The sequence below is a fragment of the Cavia porcellus genome, unplaced genomic scaffold, assembly GCF_034190915.1.
Source record: "Cavia porcellus strain 051 isolate PalLab524CR breed Dunkin Hartley unplaced genomic scaffold, mCavPor4.1 scaffold_1, whole genome shotgun sequence".
NCBI lineage: Eukaryota > Metazoa > Chordata > Mammalia > Rodentia > Caviidae > Cavia > Cavia porcellus.
This window is the reverse complement of record NW_026947484.1, coordinates 45,691,481-45,711,764: the sequence shown is the minus strand read 5'-3', so window position 1 is coordinate 45,711,764 and position 20,284 is coordinate 45,691,481. Positions and strand designations below refer to the sequence as shown.

Below are 20,284 nucleotides of genomic sequence, written 5' to 3'. Positions count from 1 at the left end.
ACAGCCATTTCGAAGAAGACAATTTGTAACTTATCAACTGGCAATTTCTTACCTTTTGTTTGTCTGTAATTTAGTATTATTTTTCTACCCTTTTTTTCTTTAATCTCCATGTATTTTTTTTTTCGTTTCCTTTTCTTTAAATAAATAAAAAAAAAAAAAAAAAAGAAAGAGAAAAGAATAAACCTATGAAGAATACATTTGTGTACCAAATGAAAAAATATACAATGCAGTGAAACCCAAATACATATACAAAGTGATTTTTTTTGTGCATTTTTGATCAAGAGGCTTTACATTCTATATTAAATCATAATATAAAAGAAGCATATATAGTTTCTGGTAAAGCAACAAAAGCTTAAACACATTAAATGTATTTTAAAGTAACTAGGAACTCATGGTAAGAGTAGGATCATATAGGTCAAATCAAGCCTGCTGAATGATGATGCTGTGGCTTTAACAACTGTGTGAAATCAATAAAAATTTTTTCTATAGAAATTAAATGAGCATTTCCAGAGTAATACCACTGCATGGTTTAATTATAACCCAGTAGGAGAATTTAATAAATTCAAGCAGAACACATGTACTCTCATCATAAATACACAAATACCTTAAATGATAACAGCATATTTAAAGACAGAAATCAGGAAACTGTACATGTTAACAAAATAGTATAACCATGCATACACACATCTGCTTATTAAACACTGGAGTAAAGGAACTAAACCTTTATGCAGTCTTGGAGTGTATGGTATTTTATTCTGTTCTCATGGAAGCACTTTGAATGTTTGCATGGAAACAAAAAACAGTATTTAACTGACAGCTGGTCATGCACTTGTATTTTTAAAATTTGGCTTAAATTTTCTTCTTTTCTGATTGTTCAGTAGCTTCTGACTTTGGTGCAGGAAAAGCTTGATGATACAGATGTCTGTGGGTTGCTGCTGCACTGTAAAGCTTGTATAAAGCCTAGAATACAAGAATCAGGATTATAAAACATTTTATCAAACACATAAAAGTTTCCCTTTTTACTTTATGAAACTAAAATTTAGCATGCTGAATTTGGAATCTTTTATATCATCACTCTGTGGAAGACCTAAACGAGTAATTTATTTTGGCCTTCCCAGCATGTGTGGTCTCTTGTGGAGTGATCTTCATGGTAATGTTTTATTCTCAGACTGCATTTCCTTCTACCTGGTGTGCTTCCTGGAGCATTGCTTCCCAACTGTTGTGCTTCAGAGCTGTGTGGAGCATTCGTATTGTGAGCACTGGCAGTTTTAGAGAAGTCATAGATAGAGCTCGTACCTTCTGACTGCCAGTATTTTCCAGATCAGGACCAGTTTTATTTACCCTTCCTTCCGGATGTGGCTGAGCAATTCTGCACACAGGCCGCCTCGTCCTTGTCCTTGCTCCCACCCTTGGATCCCTGCTTCCTGTGCTTTCTTGCCTTGCGTCAGTCACTTGGTTTGTGTTATAAAAGGTACTCAGCAACACCACCTCAGAAAGCTTTCCTTACTGAAACTGCCTCTGATTGTTCTATGTATCCTTGTAACTGTGTTGGAATCCTAGGAATTGTAGCAAGCTGTATATTGTTTTACTTAGGTGCCCATAAATGCCTGCCCCCCACCCAACTATGTGAGTCATCTCTTCCCTGACCTGCATGTACTGAACACTCAATTCTTCCTAACATGTGGAGTTTAGTGCTACAGTCTGTAAAAAGTTCTTGAATATTTTACAGAGGCAGATAAAAGCTTTATATCCGGGGCCAGAGATTTAGCTCAGCAGCATAAGCCTCTGCATTGCAAGCGCCTGGTTGTGAGTTCGATCCCTGGTACTGATTAAAAAAAAAAAAAAGCTTTATATCCTTTAAATAGTAATCTATTCCCAAGACATGCCCTGTTTCTTCTCTGTGAGTCTGTTTTCATTTTACCAAAGTTAAAATTTGTTTTTGCTATTTTAGCGAACTTTTACTGAGTTTTACATAAAGTAATTTCTTATTGACTTGTAAATATTAAATGTCTGATTGATATTTGGAGAACATAATCCAGTTATATGGTACTGCAGAAACTGAGGGAAAAATTACATGCTATTTCTGTAGTTGCTTAAAATCAGGTTTTCTTCTCTGATGATAATTAACCTGAAAGACTCCACTGAGGTCATTTTTCTTAGTGTGAAAACTGCTAGCTTCCTGAGAGCGCGTGCAGGGTCCTGCATACATAGCAGCACAGAGTGGGAACCGAACCCTGGTTCACAGGCCAGTGCAAGGCCAGGCAGGAGAGCTGTGGCGGCAAAGAACCTGCTTACAGTGGTGTGGGTAACTCGCTCAGAGCCAAACTTACAGCCACTGCCGGTTGCAGCTATACCTTCAGGAATTAAATTAACTCAGTCCTTTTAACTGCTTGTTTCACTCGGCAGCTTAAGAAACTTGAAATTTTTTACGCATTCAGGAGATGAATACTCTTTCAGGCTGATCAGTTTTTTGTGTGTGTATGTGCTGCAAGTCAAATTATACGTGTTTGGAATACATTAAAAATTCATAATTAAAAACTCAGAAGTAGTAGTTACTGAAGACTACTCTACAGTACATTGATATCTTTTTTTTTTTTTTTTTCTTTTTATCGGTACCAGGGATCAAACTCATGACCGCCTGCTTGCAAGGCAGGTGCTTATGCCACTGAGCTAAATCCTCAGCCCCAGTACATTGATATCTTAATGGCTAGTCATTAATAAAAATACTTCAGTGTTTATAAATATAGAGCTCTTAAAAAAAAAAAGTTCAACTTACCTCATTCGTGCTTCCCTGTGGCAAAGGCAGTTTAAAAAGGAAAAAAGAAAAGTATATATTGGGCTTTATTAATAGCATTAGGATATTCAACTTTGTTTATGATACACATTTAATTTATTTAGTTTGTGAGCATTTAAGAACAAATATTCCTGAAGATTTTTCAGTTTAGAGCATATATTTTATCAGTCTTTTTACAAATAAAAATCTGTATTTCTGGTAGATTTCAGCATCATAGTCTAGGGGAGTTTTGAGATTTATCTCAAATAGCCCATCTTCAGCTTTTTGAGGGTGAGGGACTGCTTCAAGCAAGGACCGAGTTTTTACTTCATTCCCACCTAGATTTAAAGTCAGACATTAAAGGCATCAGTTGTATTTTATTGTGGAATATACACAGGGATGTTCATTGAGAAAACTGTGAATTATAGCTATTACTTGTTACCCGCAGACTACATACGTTTAAACTCTTAAATCCGTTTTATGGAGATTCTCACCTTTAACTTCACTAAATGTCCCTGAATTTTCATGAACTAAAGTCAACTCCAGAATGATACAGTGAGATGATCATTGTTGTGGGTGTATCTATAACTGTCTGTCCTGTCCCTAATCAATTATTTAGTGTACTATCATGGCCCTGACCTTCTGAAATGGCTGAGTGGACCAGAGAAAACAGCTAGTCATGAGCAGCTAATCAGCTCGGGTAAAAATCTGGTCCAAAGACAGTCTGCAGTGCCTTGTTACTGCTTTTAGGAGTTGATGGCAAAAAGGAATGATGTGATGACTTAGGTTTATATGTGCTCCTAACAAAGTCCATGCTAGTCAAATGGTAGACTGTTACATGTCTTAATCAGCTAAATAAATAAGCTTTGCTCACTTAGCAGTTCTGAAGAAGAAAACACTGCCTCATCTAAGTATTTTTAATACACTGAAATATGAATTGGAAAACAGTGGTGTAGGACTTCACATACTCTATCTTGCCATGATGCCAGACGACAAAATTTTGCAGACTGGGCCCAAGTCACATTTATTTGGATGCTTTTCAGCTTCTGATGCAAGGCCTGTTACACAGATGACATTCAAATGGGTGCTGACCTAAGCCGAAGAAAATGAAGTATGCTCCTACCTGGTCCCACAAAGCTGCAGCCACCTGGTCTATGACAGCGCCGAGTTCTCGGTATTCCCCGGAGTACCGGATGTAGGCCCAGGTGCACAAGGTGATGAGGGTCAGTCCCATGATCATATTGCACAAGCTGGCTATGATGTCCAAGCCAATGAACCCAGTCACCCCAGCAATCACATACGTGATAAAGATGACAACAAACAGTGTGGCCGGGGTTCGAGCTGCGTGGAAGATGTTTTTGCTATCATTGTGCTTAATATACTGGATGTAGAGTTCATCTATTTCACTCTCCAACTGCTGCAGGTAACGCCGGCTGAACTCTTCCCCGCCCATCTTCTTCACCCCTCGGAACAGCTTCACAGACTCTTCTTTAAGCTGCAGGTGCTTGGTCTGCAGGTCATTGGGAGCCAGAAATGGTTTGTCGCCTCCACAAATCTGTATCAGATAGACAAGTATACAGAGTAAGTTGATGACTCAAAATTTTTCATTTAGCTAGCTGACTTTCTCAAAACACATTAACACAGTCATACGCTGTGTAAAGATGTTTGAATCAATGGTGTCACTGGGGCTGTGATGAAGTATAGTATGTCTCATTACTCAATGGTGATGCTGATGTAAACCTGCTTTGCCAGCCACTTATAAATACTGTGTGTCACACAGCTGGGCACAGTGCACATGCCCTGTAATCCTCACACCTAAGGAGGCTGAGGCTTGGGGATCACAGGTTCAAGTCTCACCTGGACAACTTAGCAAGACCCTCTCAATTTTTTAATAAAAATAAAAAAGGGCCCAAGGGCTGGAGACTTAGCTCTGTGGTAGAGAGTGCCAAGTTTGATTCCTTGGACCACCACCACCAAGTAAGTAAACGTATGTATGTGTGCACCCACACCTAGGTACAGCATGTACTTTTATGCTCAGTGTAGTAATGCTTGATGACTCGTCTGTGTGTTTACTTTTTGTCATTATAGAACATTTCTATTTTTAAAAAAAGCTGACTGAAGCGGTGTGCTGTGCTGTTGGCAGCAGCCACATCCCTCTCTTCCATTTACCTCGGCTCTGGGCTGTATTGAAACCATATTGAATAACCTAAGACATCTGGGTTTGTTAAGTGTGCAGTGTGGTGTCTGCAGAGACCATATTTCCTAATGACAATTTTCTCAGAACATTTTGCTGTTCTTAAGCATCACATACGAAGCAGCAGCCCACCTGTCTCTCAACCCACATTTTTCCACCCCCATATCTGTGAGGTATAAGTATTAAGTGTAGCTGGTACTGTGCCAGTGGCTTATATACTAAGTCATTCTTAAGTTTTACTCTCTTTTTGACACGGGAAATACTATCTATGACTTAATCCCTGCCCCTCAGGCTGAAAAGGCACCACCTTTTTGAAATTTGGCGTGCAAACTGAGTTCATTCACAGAATGAATCCAGAGCCAAGAAATTGCTTCCATTCCAGTTTCTGCAGGAAATCTAACTACACTGAAATAAATTTTACTAGTGGACATTTTAAGAATAATCAGTTCTATATAGCTCTCAAAGTCAAATTGTGAAACATAAAATTTTCTTTGGGAGTTTCACTGACTTTACTCTGAATAGAGCCTGTTGAATGTTTTCTTCCAGAGTCTAGGAGCATATTACATGTTTTTGAACCACAGTCTTTGAAAAGTTACAAGGTAAATCTCAGTTAACTACACCATTCATTTTGGTTATATGAGATTTAATTATATTGAACATACTTTTTCTGATTGTCCTCTATTTACACCATAAATGCCAGTCTATATAGACCTACGTTTCCCTTGATCCTAAAACTGCATAAATTTTGGATGTAATTTTGATTTTAGGGAGGAGGAAAACCTATCATATTAGTTAAAACTAAAAATGAGGAAATACAGTATATAAAACATTAGTCCTTGATGTTTGATGTCTTTTTTTCCTGGAAGGCTTTATCTTTACAGAATGTAAGTGTAAAATGGAAGGGGCACGGTGGGCAGAGCAGCACATGTTATCCTAACCACTAGATCTTACAAACACTGGGAAGAGGGCCGGCCGGGGTTTAGCTCGGGCTGGTGATGTAGATCAGTGGCTCCAGCGCCTGCCTGGCAAGTGCAAGGTCATGAATCTGAATGGGAATGTATAATATTGACAAAACCCTTTAAAATCATGCATCCATAATGTTCTTGTGTTTTAAAAATATTTTAGGAATACAAAACTATGCATATAGGCTGAAAGTAAAAACAACCTCTTTGCATGTGTAACGTAAGGAGATGATGAATTCAATGCAAAAGAATGGGCTTTACTTAAAACAGTATTTAAAATATTTAATTCTTACCTCTTCCATCTTTCTGTTATATGTGTCCTTGGCAGTTGCAACGGCTGCTAAATTGTTAGCTTCTGCTGTGGCCTTTGGACAAGGTATAAATTACACTGTAAGTCGGGGTTCACGTGCATTAGAGCTCCCTGGGCAGCTCACAGTGCAGAGGACCGTGTGCGAGAAATGTACAACAAACCAAAAGTCATCAGATAATTTAAAACTTGAAATATTTCCACTACATTTTTAAATTAGTAAGATTAAAATTTCAAGACACAGAAAACATAGATTTTACTCAGTAAGTTGTAATCCTAAAGTGAATTTTCATTTAGAAGGTTTTTCCTCTCAAGAAATGCTTTTAGTTCCTCATCCAGTGTGGTAGGTGGAATGGGGAGGTCTCTAAACCCAAATCCATGGGAAACATTGTATGTTACTGATAGCAAAATGGAAACATAAAAACTCACATTTTTTTAAACTAAAGAAAACTAGTTTTTTCTTTTTAATATTTAATTGTGAAGATTACATACTTAAAACTTGGCCTTGTTTATCTACTTCCTCTTACATATGTGAATCTAAATCATGGTGTGTTTTCTAAACAAATTCAGTACAAAGAGAATGAAAACTGTGTAGTACAGTGTTTGTATCTCTTTCAATTCTCAATGTTGCAAAATAAAACAAAGCCAAAAACAAATGTGTATCTCAGTGGAGTATGTATATGTGATTGCGCCCTTCTGTATACTGTTGGAGGGAATGTAGGTAAGTTACGCCATTGCAGAAAACAGTATGGTGATTCCTCAAATATGAAGAACTCCCATGCGATCCAGCAGCCCTGCTGCAGGGCACATCTGCAAAGGTGATGCAATATTTATGCCAAAAAGACACCTGCACTGCCATATGCATTGTAGCACTACTTATAATAACTAAAATATGGAATCAACCCTGACACTAATACAATGGAATACTGAGTCACATTAAAAAAATATGAAATCCTGTCATTTGCAGCAACATGGATTGAACTGGAGATAATTATGTTGAGTGAAATAAGCCAAAAAGCAAAAGAAAAATACCACATGTTCTCACACATTTAAGGAAACCAGTAAATCAGCCTTGCAGAAGTATGGAATGGAATAATGTTCACTAGAGACGGAAGGGGGAGAGGGGACAGAGCAAAGTTAAGAGGGACTTTTGGGGAGTGGGGAGGATGCTGGAGTAAGGACAAGGGGGTTGAAGCACAGTGGATGGACATGATCTGGGCCAGTCTTATATATTTCCGAAATGACATGGAATATAAATACCGAATATTTTTCCTGTTTGCCCGGGGAGTTAATTATTTAGGAAATAACTTTACAATAAATCATTCTAGCCAATATTTCTGAGTTATTTGTAGTGGATTGGCATGTATGTGAACTCAAGAAGGAAAGCTCTGATTTAGTGACAAGCATGTTTTAAAGCATCATGCCTCCCGATTAATAAATACCTGCAACATGGATTTGGGATGTGGTAATTCTTCACCTTGATAGATCTTTATGTAAGCCTAAGGAAAAGAAAAGAACCCGTTACCAAGTAATTCCACTCAGTATTTCTCTAATGACATTAAATCACATTTGAAGGTCTTGATGTTTCAAAACTATTTTCAGGAACTTAGAGCTATTATCTCTTTCTCATACTGTACTGTTTGCTTTTTTAGCTCATGTTTTCCCCATTTTCCTGACTGTCCTTTTCACACATCTCCACGAGGCAATCCCACCTGTCTGCAAGGCTCACCTCATCTCCTTCAAAACTTGCTCAGATCCCCCTGCTGTCCGCTGCTTCCTCTTTCAGGTACGCACAGGAAGCTGTGCCCTGCTTCATCACAGCTTGTATAAGGCTCCTACTTTTTACCAAATTGTGAATTCCTTCACAGTGTTGCAGTAAAAGTTAAAGTGTTAGATAAATAATGTCATTTATTGTGGTGAGTGTGAAAGTAAGTATAGGACAGCATCTGAAATGATAAACTATGAATTCTGATGTTACTTGATATTTTATTTTGTTTTGAGACAGGCTCTCACTAGCCCAGGCTGGCCTCAAACTCACGGCAATCATCCTGCCTCAACCTCCCAAGTGCTGGGATTACAGGTGTGTGCCACCATGCCCCGCTAAAACATGAATTTTAAAAATTAGTATCTTGGAGTAACAATCCACAAATTAGATTGAAATTCTCCACCAAATACATAAGTTGGTAAGAAGTATTCAGTGGTAACTAAGGTAAACTGGTAAAATAATTCTACTTCAAATTGCCTCTCAGCATGACAGCAGGAAGTGTGACAGAACCCCCCACCCCCCAAGAAGGCCCAGTCCCTTTGGGGAACACCTTCAGAATGAAAGGAGAACTCAGTAGCAATCAGGGGCCCTGGAAAACTTTCCAGACAAACCAAACCAAACCAAACCAAAACAAAACACAAACACTTCAACACATTTCCTTCAGGATAAAAGGAAACAGTAAAGTTATCTCTAAGGAGTTTTCTCAAGGAAAAAAAATGCAGCAAGCGTCTGGGTTTCAAATCCTTTCCCGACCCCCAGGGTAGAGCTCTGGCTTGTGGCACTGGGCTGCAGAGCGCAGACGCACTGCTCTGGAGGCGCGCGGTACCTTGAAGTACTCCACCAGGCCGCGGCAGGTGATTTTATTCCCATTAATTTCTTTGATGTCAAGGTTCTCAGGACTAAGCAACCAAGGAATCAGTATTTTCAAGTTTTTGATGAATTCGTCGTCTATTTCTACAAGTAAAAAGCAAATACTGTGAGGAACCAAGGGAAACCAGTAACCATAACAGAGGTCACAACTGATAATGAGCTAGAAAATTATTTCTGTGTGTGAAACAGTAGAGGAGCAACTATTATCAGCCTTTTCTTCCCCAGAGACAATCATGCCAGCCCAGTGGAGAGCAGCATGGCCAGCCAAGAAGATATCCTGGGCAGAAAGCCCACGGAATTCCAAGACTCCAGGTGGAACGGAAAACCACCGAAGGTAAACTTTCAAAGCTCCCGAGCAAACACGGAGGCAAGTTAGAACATTTCTGTACATGAAACAGATTTAGCAGTAATCCTTAGGTTATAAAAGCCTTATTAAAATGGAACTTTTAGGTCAACTGCAGGCAGCTTTTGTTTCTTTCTCCCAGGCTAGCTACTGTAGTAAACTCACGACTTAACAGAGAGCTATCGATACTGAATTTTGCAGATCGAATGCGATACACACGTTGGTAAAATCTGAGAGAGAGCAAATGTTAATAAAAGTAGGATTCTATATTTGCATGACCTGTCTTCAACACTCCTGAGCTCATTCACGGGAAGCTGCATCAGTTAATTTAAGAAATGTGACGGTATACAACATCATGGAACAAGTCAGAGTACTTTTCTGTCCCAATAAAGGCCTGTTACTCCCCTGCTTGTTTACAGCTCCTCACTCCAGAGAAGAAAGGCAGGCTTTGTGGAAGCCCTTTTTTTATGTAATTTATTCAAACTAGGTAACTGCACAATATCAAAAGTCTGTGTGTTTCCTGGTGGGTTGGAGTTTACCAGTGACAGGTGAAATTACAGGACCCAGCATCCATGGGTTAATATGTGCTTACTGCTATCTGTTTTGTTCTAAAAAGGTGACAATTTTAAATGTGTAAAAAGCATGTTGAATATGGAGAAATCTGGGATTCTACTTATGGTATTAACTACCAAAATAAAATGTAAGGTGTCTGGGACTAGATGCCATGGCTACAGGGGAAAAATACTTTTGCTTTTCATATCTCTCAGTTTCTCAAACTGGATCCAACTTAGATTGTTGTTTTGGTTTTTTTTTAAAAGCAATTTTAAATTCCTTTGACAGAAATTCTCCTGAAAAACTTGTGACTATCTAACCCTTATGCAATACAGAAAGTCCACAGCAATTCCTTAAGAGCCGGAGCTCTGTGGTACATTCAGTGCTAGCATACAAGTAAAAAACTCAGAAATGTCTCTGTACTCCCTTGTCACTGCAAAGTATGTCCCGAGTCCGGGGACTCTCCTGGGGAAAGACCAACTTCTGTTTCTGCAGACCCTTACCTCCACCTGCATCTTTTTAAAATATAGGTTAAGCTGTTTTGGAATATAAAACAGTCTACTGCTGTTAAAGAGTGTGTAACTGTACACTCTTAACCACATACTATGTGAAAAACACTGTGTTTTTGTTTTGTGGAAATTGGTTATCATTCAGAAATGATTTCACTTTTAGGAGTTTTTAATAATTTATAATTAAATTCTTCACTATCACCTCTAAAGAACCTAAATTCAATACTATGCAATGTTTCTTTCAGCCTCTTAATTATGTAATTTAGTAAGTTCAGTAGTAAGTTTAGTAAGTTCATAACCAAATTTAAACGTTCGGTTTTTCACTTTTAATGTAAGTAAGGAAAATTATGCACAAAGCTGTTAAGCGGCCTTCTTGGTGCACAGAGGAGAGAGAGTAAGGGAGGCAGTCTGTAGGGTAGCTAGAACTCTGTTTTCACAGGCAGTACACACATGCCACATCCACACAATCCTACCGTTCACTGAGGAGGAATTCGAGGGCCAGCCCAGGATTCCCCATTTTTCTGGCAATTTCTAATCATCAGCCTCATCTCTGTGGGTACACAGAACTAGCAGCAGTAAGCCCAGGAAATAAAATGATATTTTATCATCTGGCTAAATGATCCAACATAGTCATTAAAAGGCAGACAAACCTTTTAATTTTCCATCGAAGTTTGGGTTGGTAGCTACTTTTAGGCCAGGATGAGGTAGCAGAAAACAGGAAATGTTGGTGAAACAGGAATGGATGTGCTTCCGAACATTCTGCAGTTCTTCATGCTGGTTCCCTGAGACCTGCGGTAAATTGTTCTGAAGTGAAACGTACTTACTTGCAACATAAACTGAACGAAGGCAAAGGAATTTGGTGGCATCTTGTATTTACTGTGTTTGGTCCCATAGTGACTAAAATGACGTTAATGGGCTGTTATACTAAAGAGAGAGGAGTTCTGGGTGAAACTGTTCTAAGAGCAATATCTAAGTACAGTAAACACGGTACAGTCATTCCAGTTAGCAAGCATCTACCCTTACACTACCCAGATGGGCCTTCCCATTTCTAACACAAATTAGTTTTACTCCAGTTCTTACAAATTCAAATTTTATTTCAAAGTGCTCATAGAGAGCACAAATAGATCATAAAAGGTTCCTACTTTTTTTTTCAGATAGTCAAGGCAGCTTCCTATTGCTTGGTAAGGTACACACTTAAATTCTAGAGAGGCATCTGAATGGTTGTTTACGTGTAAGTTCAACTAGTCGCTTCTTAGGGTATGCATTTGACAGTCTGTAGTGTAGACAAACTACTCTACAAGTAACAATAAACCTAAAAAAAGCTAGGCTTATAGATCTTGATACTCAAGTAGATTTTTTAAAACTTCAACTTTCCTCCTGATTTCTCTTGAGGTATTTTTTGTGGTTTCTGCCCACTGCCAAAACAATTCACACAATATTGGACAATCACGACTCAGGAAGTAGAGCCCTTCTCATTTCCATCCATCATATGTTCTAGGACTGATTTGGGAATTCACAATTAGACATTTCTTTGCCTACTAAAAGTGCCCCCAGATAGTTGTACTGTTTTAATTTTTCAAAGCAAAGATTTTATCTTTAGAAATGATTATTTCATAGATCCCCATGAAAGAATTCTATATCAAAATTATTAATAATGTTTAAGTTATAACTCTGCAAGTAGTTTGGATATCTATGTAGTAAATCTTCTAAAAATTAACTTTAGATTACTACAGGTAAAACTGTCATGTATTCAATTAAATATCCAACTAACCTTGAGGCGTTTTTCTAAGAATTTGGCACCACCATCAGCCCCATATGAAAATTCATATGGGAAACTCCAGTCTCGAACAAGAAATATCAAACTCTGAAAAGTGATAAGAAAGGATTTGATAAGAAGACTTAAAAGTGCTGCTATCTGCTTTTTATTTAAACATATTTTAATGTCATTGTTATCTGAATAGTATTCGTTACTGCACTATGGAATTGAAGAGCAATCCTTGAAAGTTTCCAAACAGTCACTCATGCTAAGGGTGAACAAAAATTTGCCTACTGGTTGCCAAAGTGAAGGCACCACACACACAGGGAAGAAACAGGTGACTTGAACTAGTCAGATGGACCTACATGGTTGTAATCAGATTTTGCGTAGAACGCTCCCATGGATCTTCCTTTTTGATGACTATGGCAGAATGTGAGCAGAAGCTGTAATTCCTGTCTTCAGTTATGTTCATATTTTTATAGAGGGGATACATACATATCTTACAGAACTGACACACGCATTCTTCTCATAAAAGTTCAAATTATATACCAAGGTCCAGAAAAGAAATTTTTAAATGTACCCCAAATCTCATCTGGATGCAACGTTAACAATGGGATAGTGCAGGGATATTTTTAAAAGGAGAAAAAAATTTTATAAAACATGATTTTGTTTTATATGTTGCATTTTAAATTAAAATATTAAAATATACTTGAAATTGACAAAATGGAAATTGAGATGACATTTAAGATATTTCTGACTTTTGCCAGGCATGGTGGCACATGCCTGTGATCCCAGCACTGGGAAGCTGAGGTCGGAAGGTCACACGTTCAAGCCCAGCCTGGGATGTAGCTCAATGGAAAGTACTGGCAGTGGTTTAGTTCCCAACACCACCCACCACGAGATTGCTGACTTTCAAGTACTGTCTGGCTGAAATTCAAGATACTGCTGACTTTTCACCATAAAATATGGTGAAGAAGATTTTTCTGAAGAAAAAGAAAAACCTTAAGCTAGGAATCGTGTTTTTAAACTCATTGTTGAAATATAGGCTACATATTAAAATTTCATATATGACTGCATAGCTTAACAGATGTTCACAAACTGAATTCTCCATGTAACCAGAAACTAGATCAAGAAACAGAATATTTATCATCTCACAAGTCCCTATTCTTACATTTTTCTAGTTGTGACTCATTGCTCACGGGTAACCACTATCTTGACTTCTAAAAAGCACGGGTTATTTTTCACTCCTTTCATTATGAGATTCATTACATTATTGCATAGTCATTTGTCATTCATAGTCATCACTATGTATTATCCATTATGTGAATTACTAATTCGTGCTTATCAACGGTTGTACCTACATGCCCTCTGAAGCCTCATGTGCTGATAGGTGGGCTTTTCAGAGGTGGCTGGATCTCAGGTGTGATATAGATTAACAGTGCATGATGACTAAATTGCTGGATGTGGATAATGGGAAGGCCCATCCTAGGTGTGGGTGGTACCAATCAACAAGCTGACAGTCTGGATGGAATACAAAGGTAAGGATGGAAGGCAGGCTGTATGCCTCCGCCTGTCATGCCAAGAGCTGTTTCTCCTCTGCGATGCCCGTCAGCCATAGCACTCTGCCTTGGAGCCAGCAGAATGTGACTGAAACTTCCATAAACCGTGAGCTAAATAAACCTTTCCTCTTTTAACTTTGAGTGGTAGGTGTTTTGTCTCAGCAACACAAAAAATAACTAAGTCAATCCTACTGTAGATGCACAAAGTTACTGGCTGGTCTCCCTTTCCTTACTGACTCAAAGTCATATTTTTAAAATATGTTTCACCTTTAATTTTCTGTCATGAGCAAATTAGCATTCTGACCGCTTTTCCCTTTCATCTATTTTTTAAACCATTACTTTGAAATAACACAAATAGAAGTTTGTATATAAACTTTTAAGATACAAAGACTATTGAAAGATATGATAAATTAGATTGCAATTTAAGCAGAAGTAATTTACATATGTGCTTCTGCGATGTGCTCCTGTATTGCCCTGTTCTTTCCCCATCATACTACTTGTCATACTAGAATTTTAATGGAACTTCTTCAAGCTGAAGTTGAAAAACAGAGGATTTATAATCCATTCCATAACTACAAAGGTGAGTTCTTTTTTTCTGACTCATCAGTCCTTTTTACATGACAGCCAAGATGATCACTGAAATCCAGATGTACATCCTCTTTAACACCAACGCAATTCAGTTTTTATGACAGTTACGTCAGGAAATTTCCAGGGAATGTTCTACCCTGGATCACTTTCCCAGTCCACCAGCCAGGGACATGAGACAGTCTGCATTAACAACCCCTCACCTGAACCAAAGGGAGCAGACTCTCCATAGGAAAGAAGAGTTCCAGCATTGAGCTGTAAGAAGGGGAGAACTGGGACCTAGACACAAACACTCACTCCAGTACTGTAGTGTTATGGCCCAATGATTATACATTGAAGGTGAAAATTCAATCTCTTTGTTGTCCATAGCATTCCTAGGAACTAATAGAGTGCTTGGCGCAGGATTTGCTTAGTTTATATTTGTTGAATAAATCATTTTCTAATTTCTTACATACCAATTTTGCAGTGTCAAGGTTTAAAATATTTTCATTATACTCTGAAATCAGTACTCTCAATTGGTTGGTTGTAGAACTGAATTTTGACTCAACTCAAAATCTTTTCACTGCAACTTCACCATGCCTGAGCCTTCATTTTCAATAAAATCAAAGCTAGCTGGATTTCATCATGTAGTTTGTCAAAAAACATTAGGGCTACTGTATCTCCTAAATACATTCTTTTTTTTTTAATTTTTTTTTTTTTTTTTTTTTGGTACCAGGGATTGAACTCACGACCTTGCACTTACCAGGCAGGTGCTTATGCCGCTGAGCTAAATCCACGGCCTAAATACATTAAGAAAATGTTACTTTTAATGGAAAAATTAGATGACTATATAAAATTCTTGGGGTGACACTTTTACCACTTTGTCAGTTATTCTTCTGTTCTTACTCACTGACTGTTAGTATGGGAAATTCTGTGCAGAATCCTTGTCTTTGAAAGATCAATAACTTTACTGAATATATTGTCATATTGACTGAAACTTATCAGTTTTTCCTAGGCATATAATACGAAGATTTGAATTTAATTTGTTGGAATTTTTCTTCTATAGTCTCTTTAACTACAAATTTCAAAACCTTTTGAAAAATATCACAAACCATACAAAGAAATCCAGAAAAACTAACATTGTTATACTTTTTTTTCTCAAAAGATATGTCAAGTTCATTTCCTATTCCAGACTTAGAATCAAACATTTCTTCAAAAACATTGGTTTCATGTCTATTACCATGCACTAAAATAAAAAAGGATCAAAGAATATTAAAACAGAAACACTAAATCTACTAGAAGACAAAGTAGGTAGAAATGTTGAGGATATAGGGGTAAGCAAAGTTCATGAACAAAAACTAAACTGTACAGGAAGCACTTCAAAGAATCAACAACTGGGATCTCATCTTATTAAAAAGTTTTTGCATATCAAAAGAAATCACCAGCAGAGTGAAGAGAAAGCCCACAGATTAGCAAAAGATTTTTGCCAACTGTCTCTCAGACAAAGGACTTTTACATAGAAAGTATAAAGAATTTAGCCTCCCAAATTCAAAGACCCAGTCCAAAAATGGGTATCTGAGACGAATACACAATTCTCAGATAAAGAAATACAGATGGCAAATAAATATATGAAAAAATATTCAACATCAATGGTCATTTGAGAAATGTAAATTAAAACAACACTGAGATATCATGTCATTCCAGAAAGAATGGCTAACATCAAGAAATCAACCAATAACAAATGTTGGTGGGGCTGTGGGGAAAAAGGAACATGGCTCCACTGTTGGTACGAGTGTAGACCTGTGCAGCCACTGTGGAAATCAGTATGGAGACTCCTCAAAAAACTAGGGTTAAAGGTTCCATTCGACCCAGCTATTCCCCTTCTGGGTATCTTCCCAGAACTGAAAACATCACGCCACAGCGATATATGTGTACCATGTTTATAGCTCACAATTCGTAATATTCAGATTTGGGAAACAATCCAAGTGCCCATCAACTGAGGAATGGGAAAAAAATGTGGTATTTTTATACAACAGAATACCATTCAGCCATAAAGAAGGATAAACTTGAGGCTCTTAAGGTAAATGGATGCAACTAAAAACCATATTCATAAGTGAAATAAATCAGACTTGCATGTGTAAACACTATACTGTCTTGCTAGTGTAGGAAACTGAAAGAGTAAATAAGATCCAAAAGTTATGGGGCTGGAGGTTTAGCTCAGCGGCATAAGCGCCTGCCTTGCAAGCAGGCAGTCGTGAGTTCGATCCCCCGTACTGATAAAAAGGAAAAACACACACACACACACACACACACACACACACACACACATGCATGCACACACACACACACACACACAAAAAAAAAAAAAAAAAAGATCCAAAAGTTATAATAGATATAGTGAAAGGGAAAGAAACTGCTGAAAGGGAAGTTGTACTGTTCAATCAATTTTTGCATGCCTGAAGCTAGTAACTTGAGCAATTATTTTGAAGATAACAATGTGAAATATAACAACTATTGTTAAATTTCTATTATCTTGTTTTGAAATGCTGTATTGCTATTGGGTTTTTTGTTGTTTCTGCTTTGCTTTTGCTGTTGTTTTGTTTCTTGATTTTTCTGGTTTTTTTCTCTTTAAAATTTACAAAAAACTAGTTTATTTCACTGGAATTTATAACTTCAAGAACATAATTATGAGAGAAATACTGAGTTAGTCATTGATGCTAGGTGTTTTTAGTGCGTAAAACTAACAAAATAATCATTAATTAATAATGTTATTTCTAGTTCAAATATTCAAATTCAGGACTATAGGGTTTTCAGTGAGCTTTTGCAGTACATTACTATTTTCTTGCTCAAGAATTCAGGATTGGGAATCTCGGTTCTGGAGGTATGGGTGCTAACTGAATTATGACAGTCCCTAAGTACTTATTTTTATGCTACACTGCACACAAAATGGCCTAGAGCAGCAATCCCAATACTATCATCAACCAGTAAGAATATTTAATGAAAACATTAACATTTTAGGGCATATTCTCCCATCATTCTCTTATATTTTAAATTTAATTACTCATTTGCTTACAGATTGTAGACATCATGTTATGTTCTTTGATATCTATCAGTTGGTCTAAGTTCCATGAACACACATTTAATCCTCACCTCAGTCCTCATGTCACCATTTGTTTATGTGAAGCTCATATTTTGGTGGATTTTTCAGTCAGAGATCTGGAGAACAGTATTTCTTTTTTGTTTGTATTTTTACTGGTACCGGGGATCAAACTCAAGACCACAGGCTTGCCAGGCAGGCGCTTATGCCGCTGAGCTAAATCCCCAGCCCGAGAATAGTATTTCTTGCATTCTACATTTTGACAACAATTTGGGCTTTTTATCCTTGACTTTTTTGGGATATAAAATCCTTAGATCATATCTTATTTTAGGACATACTTCTAAGTGTGTAATGATGGATATTTCTCATTTTACTAAGATAGAGCCTCTCCTTCCTCTCTTTTTCTTTTGTAGTTCTTGTGAGAAGACAAGATTTTTATGGGGAGAATTAAAAATACTCATATCTACAAGATTTAAATCGATGCCAATTTATGTCAAAAATTTTGTCAAAATACAGTAGTTTGAATTTGAAACATTTCTACCTAAAACATGTATTTTAAAAATAGAAGTTAACTAGCAAGCAACTTTTGCAAAATAGAGGATCATGAGCCAGAATAAATACAACTAAGTATATGGTTTTGGCTATGTTTTACATTTTTCTTGAGACATTTCAGTCTCATTTCTTGCTGTTTTTTACTAAGCGTCTCTGTTATTTGAAGAAATGAGGACCATGTGTAGGACAGAGTTAAACATGAAGTCGATTTTTTCAAAATAGCAATGTGTAAGAGTCATCAGGAAATAAATGCAAGTGTTTAAGCTCCCAGGTCGAACTGGCTTTTTGACCAGAAGTCTTTTTTTTTTTTAATTTTATTTTGAAAAGAACAAAACCAAATGAGAAAGGACACAAAATTCAAAACAAAAGGATGGATATAGCACATGATCAAAAGCACAATACAAAGTGATCTACATTGGTTACTATGATGTCTAACTTCAATAGAATTGTCTGTATCATCAGGCATAGTAAAATTGAACACAGCAGTACAGAACAGTATCAATAAAAACAAAGCATTGGAGACATTATAGGACTTCAAAAGCAGGTAATAGTCAAAGCAGAATGAGTATCCTAGTGAATCTTATCGTCTTCAGAGTAGTTGCCTATTCTCTCAGACTTGATACTATCAAACATAAGAGATTCGAATAAAATCAGTCAAGACAAGACAGCAACCTAACAAACCAGATTCAATAAGATCAATCATAATAAGACAGTGTAAGTAATACAGGGCTTCAGATTAAGTTAGTAGGAAATTAAGGATGGTTACCATAGTATATCCTGCTATTTTTGGAATAGTTGTCTGTGTCCTCAAATCTAGTGCAAGCAGACAGACTGGAACAGAATATAACCAAACTAAACAGGGTGACGAGAACACTGTGGATTTTAAATCATGATACACTATTAACAATGTCCTCTGCTTTCCTTTTTTAGGCAATTCCTCCTCTTTCACTTTCACAGGGTGCACTGTACATTTTGAATCCCACTAACTCCTCTAGTTTTTAGATTAGGGAGGCAGCCTGCTTTTTACCTAAAGGGTTCTGAACCTTTTTACCCCTGAGCTTGATCTTAAGTTGTATTCCTTTACCTACAAAAGCCTCAAGGTTTTCCTTTCTTATAGCTGAGTAGTTCTCCACTGCACAAAAGTGTCGTGTCTTTCCAACCTATCTGCAGCTGCTGGACAAGCTACCCCTATTTCTCTCTGGTTCCCTGTCACATTGAGCATTATTTTCCCATCTTTGACTTTCAGTCCATAAACCCCTTTCAGGTTGAGTGTATTTCCTACATAGAGCATCTCGATGGACCCTATCTCCTGATCTACATTGCTTGTGTTTCTTTTTGTTAGTGTATCAAAGCCATCTGTGCTAGAGATTATAGCCAACCTTCTCTGCTTCGTCTTCACTATGCTATTTTTCTGCCATTGGTTGTCTACTTTTCTCCTTCATTTTATCGTCTACTCTGTTCTTTGAGGCCTCTCTGCCACTGTTCCTGAAACCCTGGTGTTTTTTTTCTCTCTCTCTCTAGACTATCCTTCAGTATTTTTTGTAGGGTTGGAATGGCGGTCATGGACTCCCCCAGTTCCTCTTTGTCATGGAAGCATCTTGTTTCTCCATTAATTTTGAGAGACAGTTTTGCAGGGTACATCAATCTGGGTTGGAGGTTATTTTCTTTCAGAGCTTAGAATACATTCCTCGTAGCTCTTCTTGATTTGATGGTCTGTGTTGAGAAGTCTGTCATGATTCTGATGAGTTTTTTATAGGTGATGTTTCTTTTCTATGACAGCTTTTAATATTCTGTTCTTGCACTGGATTTCTGGGATCTTGATTGTATGTCTGGGTGTAGATCTGTTGGTTGTAGCTGGATGGAGTTCTGTATGCCTTATATATCTGTATGTCATTTCCTTTTCCTATACTTGGTAAGTTTTCCTTAATTATTCTTGTGAATAGCCTTCGTATTTCATTTGTGTTTACCCCTGCTTCTTCACTCACATTTTTTATTCTTAAGTTATAGATCCTCTTGTCATCTTCAAGCCTTTGTATTGTTACTTTCTGGTTCCTTGCTATGTTTAAGAGATCTCTGCTTTCGTGATCACAAGTTGCAAACCTGTCTTCAAGGTTTGACAGTCTATCTTTAGTTTCTTTCAAGCAGTTCTGCCAGTTTTCAATGGAGTTTTTAATTTCCTGGTAATCTCTTTGAATCTGTTTCATGTATTCTAGATTTTTTATATATTCTTCATTGAAGGTTTCCCTCCTTTTTCTATGCTCTTCTATTCTTCCATCTGTGTCTTCTTGAGAGATGCTTAGCATTTCTTTTATTAATCTTCTTACATCTTGCTTTACTTGAATTAGTACTTATGTCTTAAGTTCTTCTATAATGTCACGAAGATATTTCTTTTTTTTTTTTTTTTTTGGTCTTTTTCCTTTTTATCAGTACCGGGGATCAAACTCACGACTGCCTGCTTGCAAAGCAGGCACTTATGCCACA

General features: G+C 37.3%; 1 protein-coding gene across 5 annotated transcripts in view; it reads right to left on the bottom strand.

Annotated features, from left to right (window-relative positions):
- Positions 1 to 503: 503 nt before the first annotated feature.
- Atl1 (atlastin GTPase 1) overlaps positions 504 to 20,284 on the bottom strand; it is a 93,639-nt gene continuing 73,858 nt past the window's right edge. For 4 of the 5 annotated variants that reach the window (XM_003471924.5, XM_063247430.1, XM_063247437.1 and 1 more), the window contains exons 8-15: positions 12,047 to 12,139; positions 10,926 to 11,064; positions 8,828 to 8,955; positions 7,679 to 7,735; positions 6,223 to 6,294; positions 3,897 to 4,328; positions 2,777 to 2,791; positions 504 to 960 (exon numbers count right to left, since the gene is read on the bottom strand). In XM_003471924.5, the coding sequence (XP_003471972.3) occupies positions 850 to 960; positions 2,777 to 2,791; positions 3,897 to 4,328; positions 6,223 to 6,294; positions 7,679 to 7,735; positions 8,828 to 8,955; positions 10,926 to 11,064; positions 12,047 to 12,139 (1,047 nt within the window). In that variant the 3' untranslated portion in view covers positions 504 to 849. The remainder of the gene's footprint in view (positions 961 to 2,776; positions 2,792 to 3,896; positions 4,329 to 6,222; positions 6,295 to 7,678; positions 7,736 to 8,827; positions 8,956 to 10,925; positions 11,065 to 12,046; positions 12,140 to 20,284) is intronic. The other variant, XM_063247425.1, reaches the window with a different exon arrangement.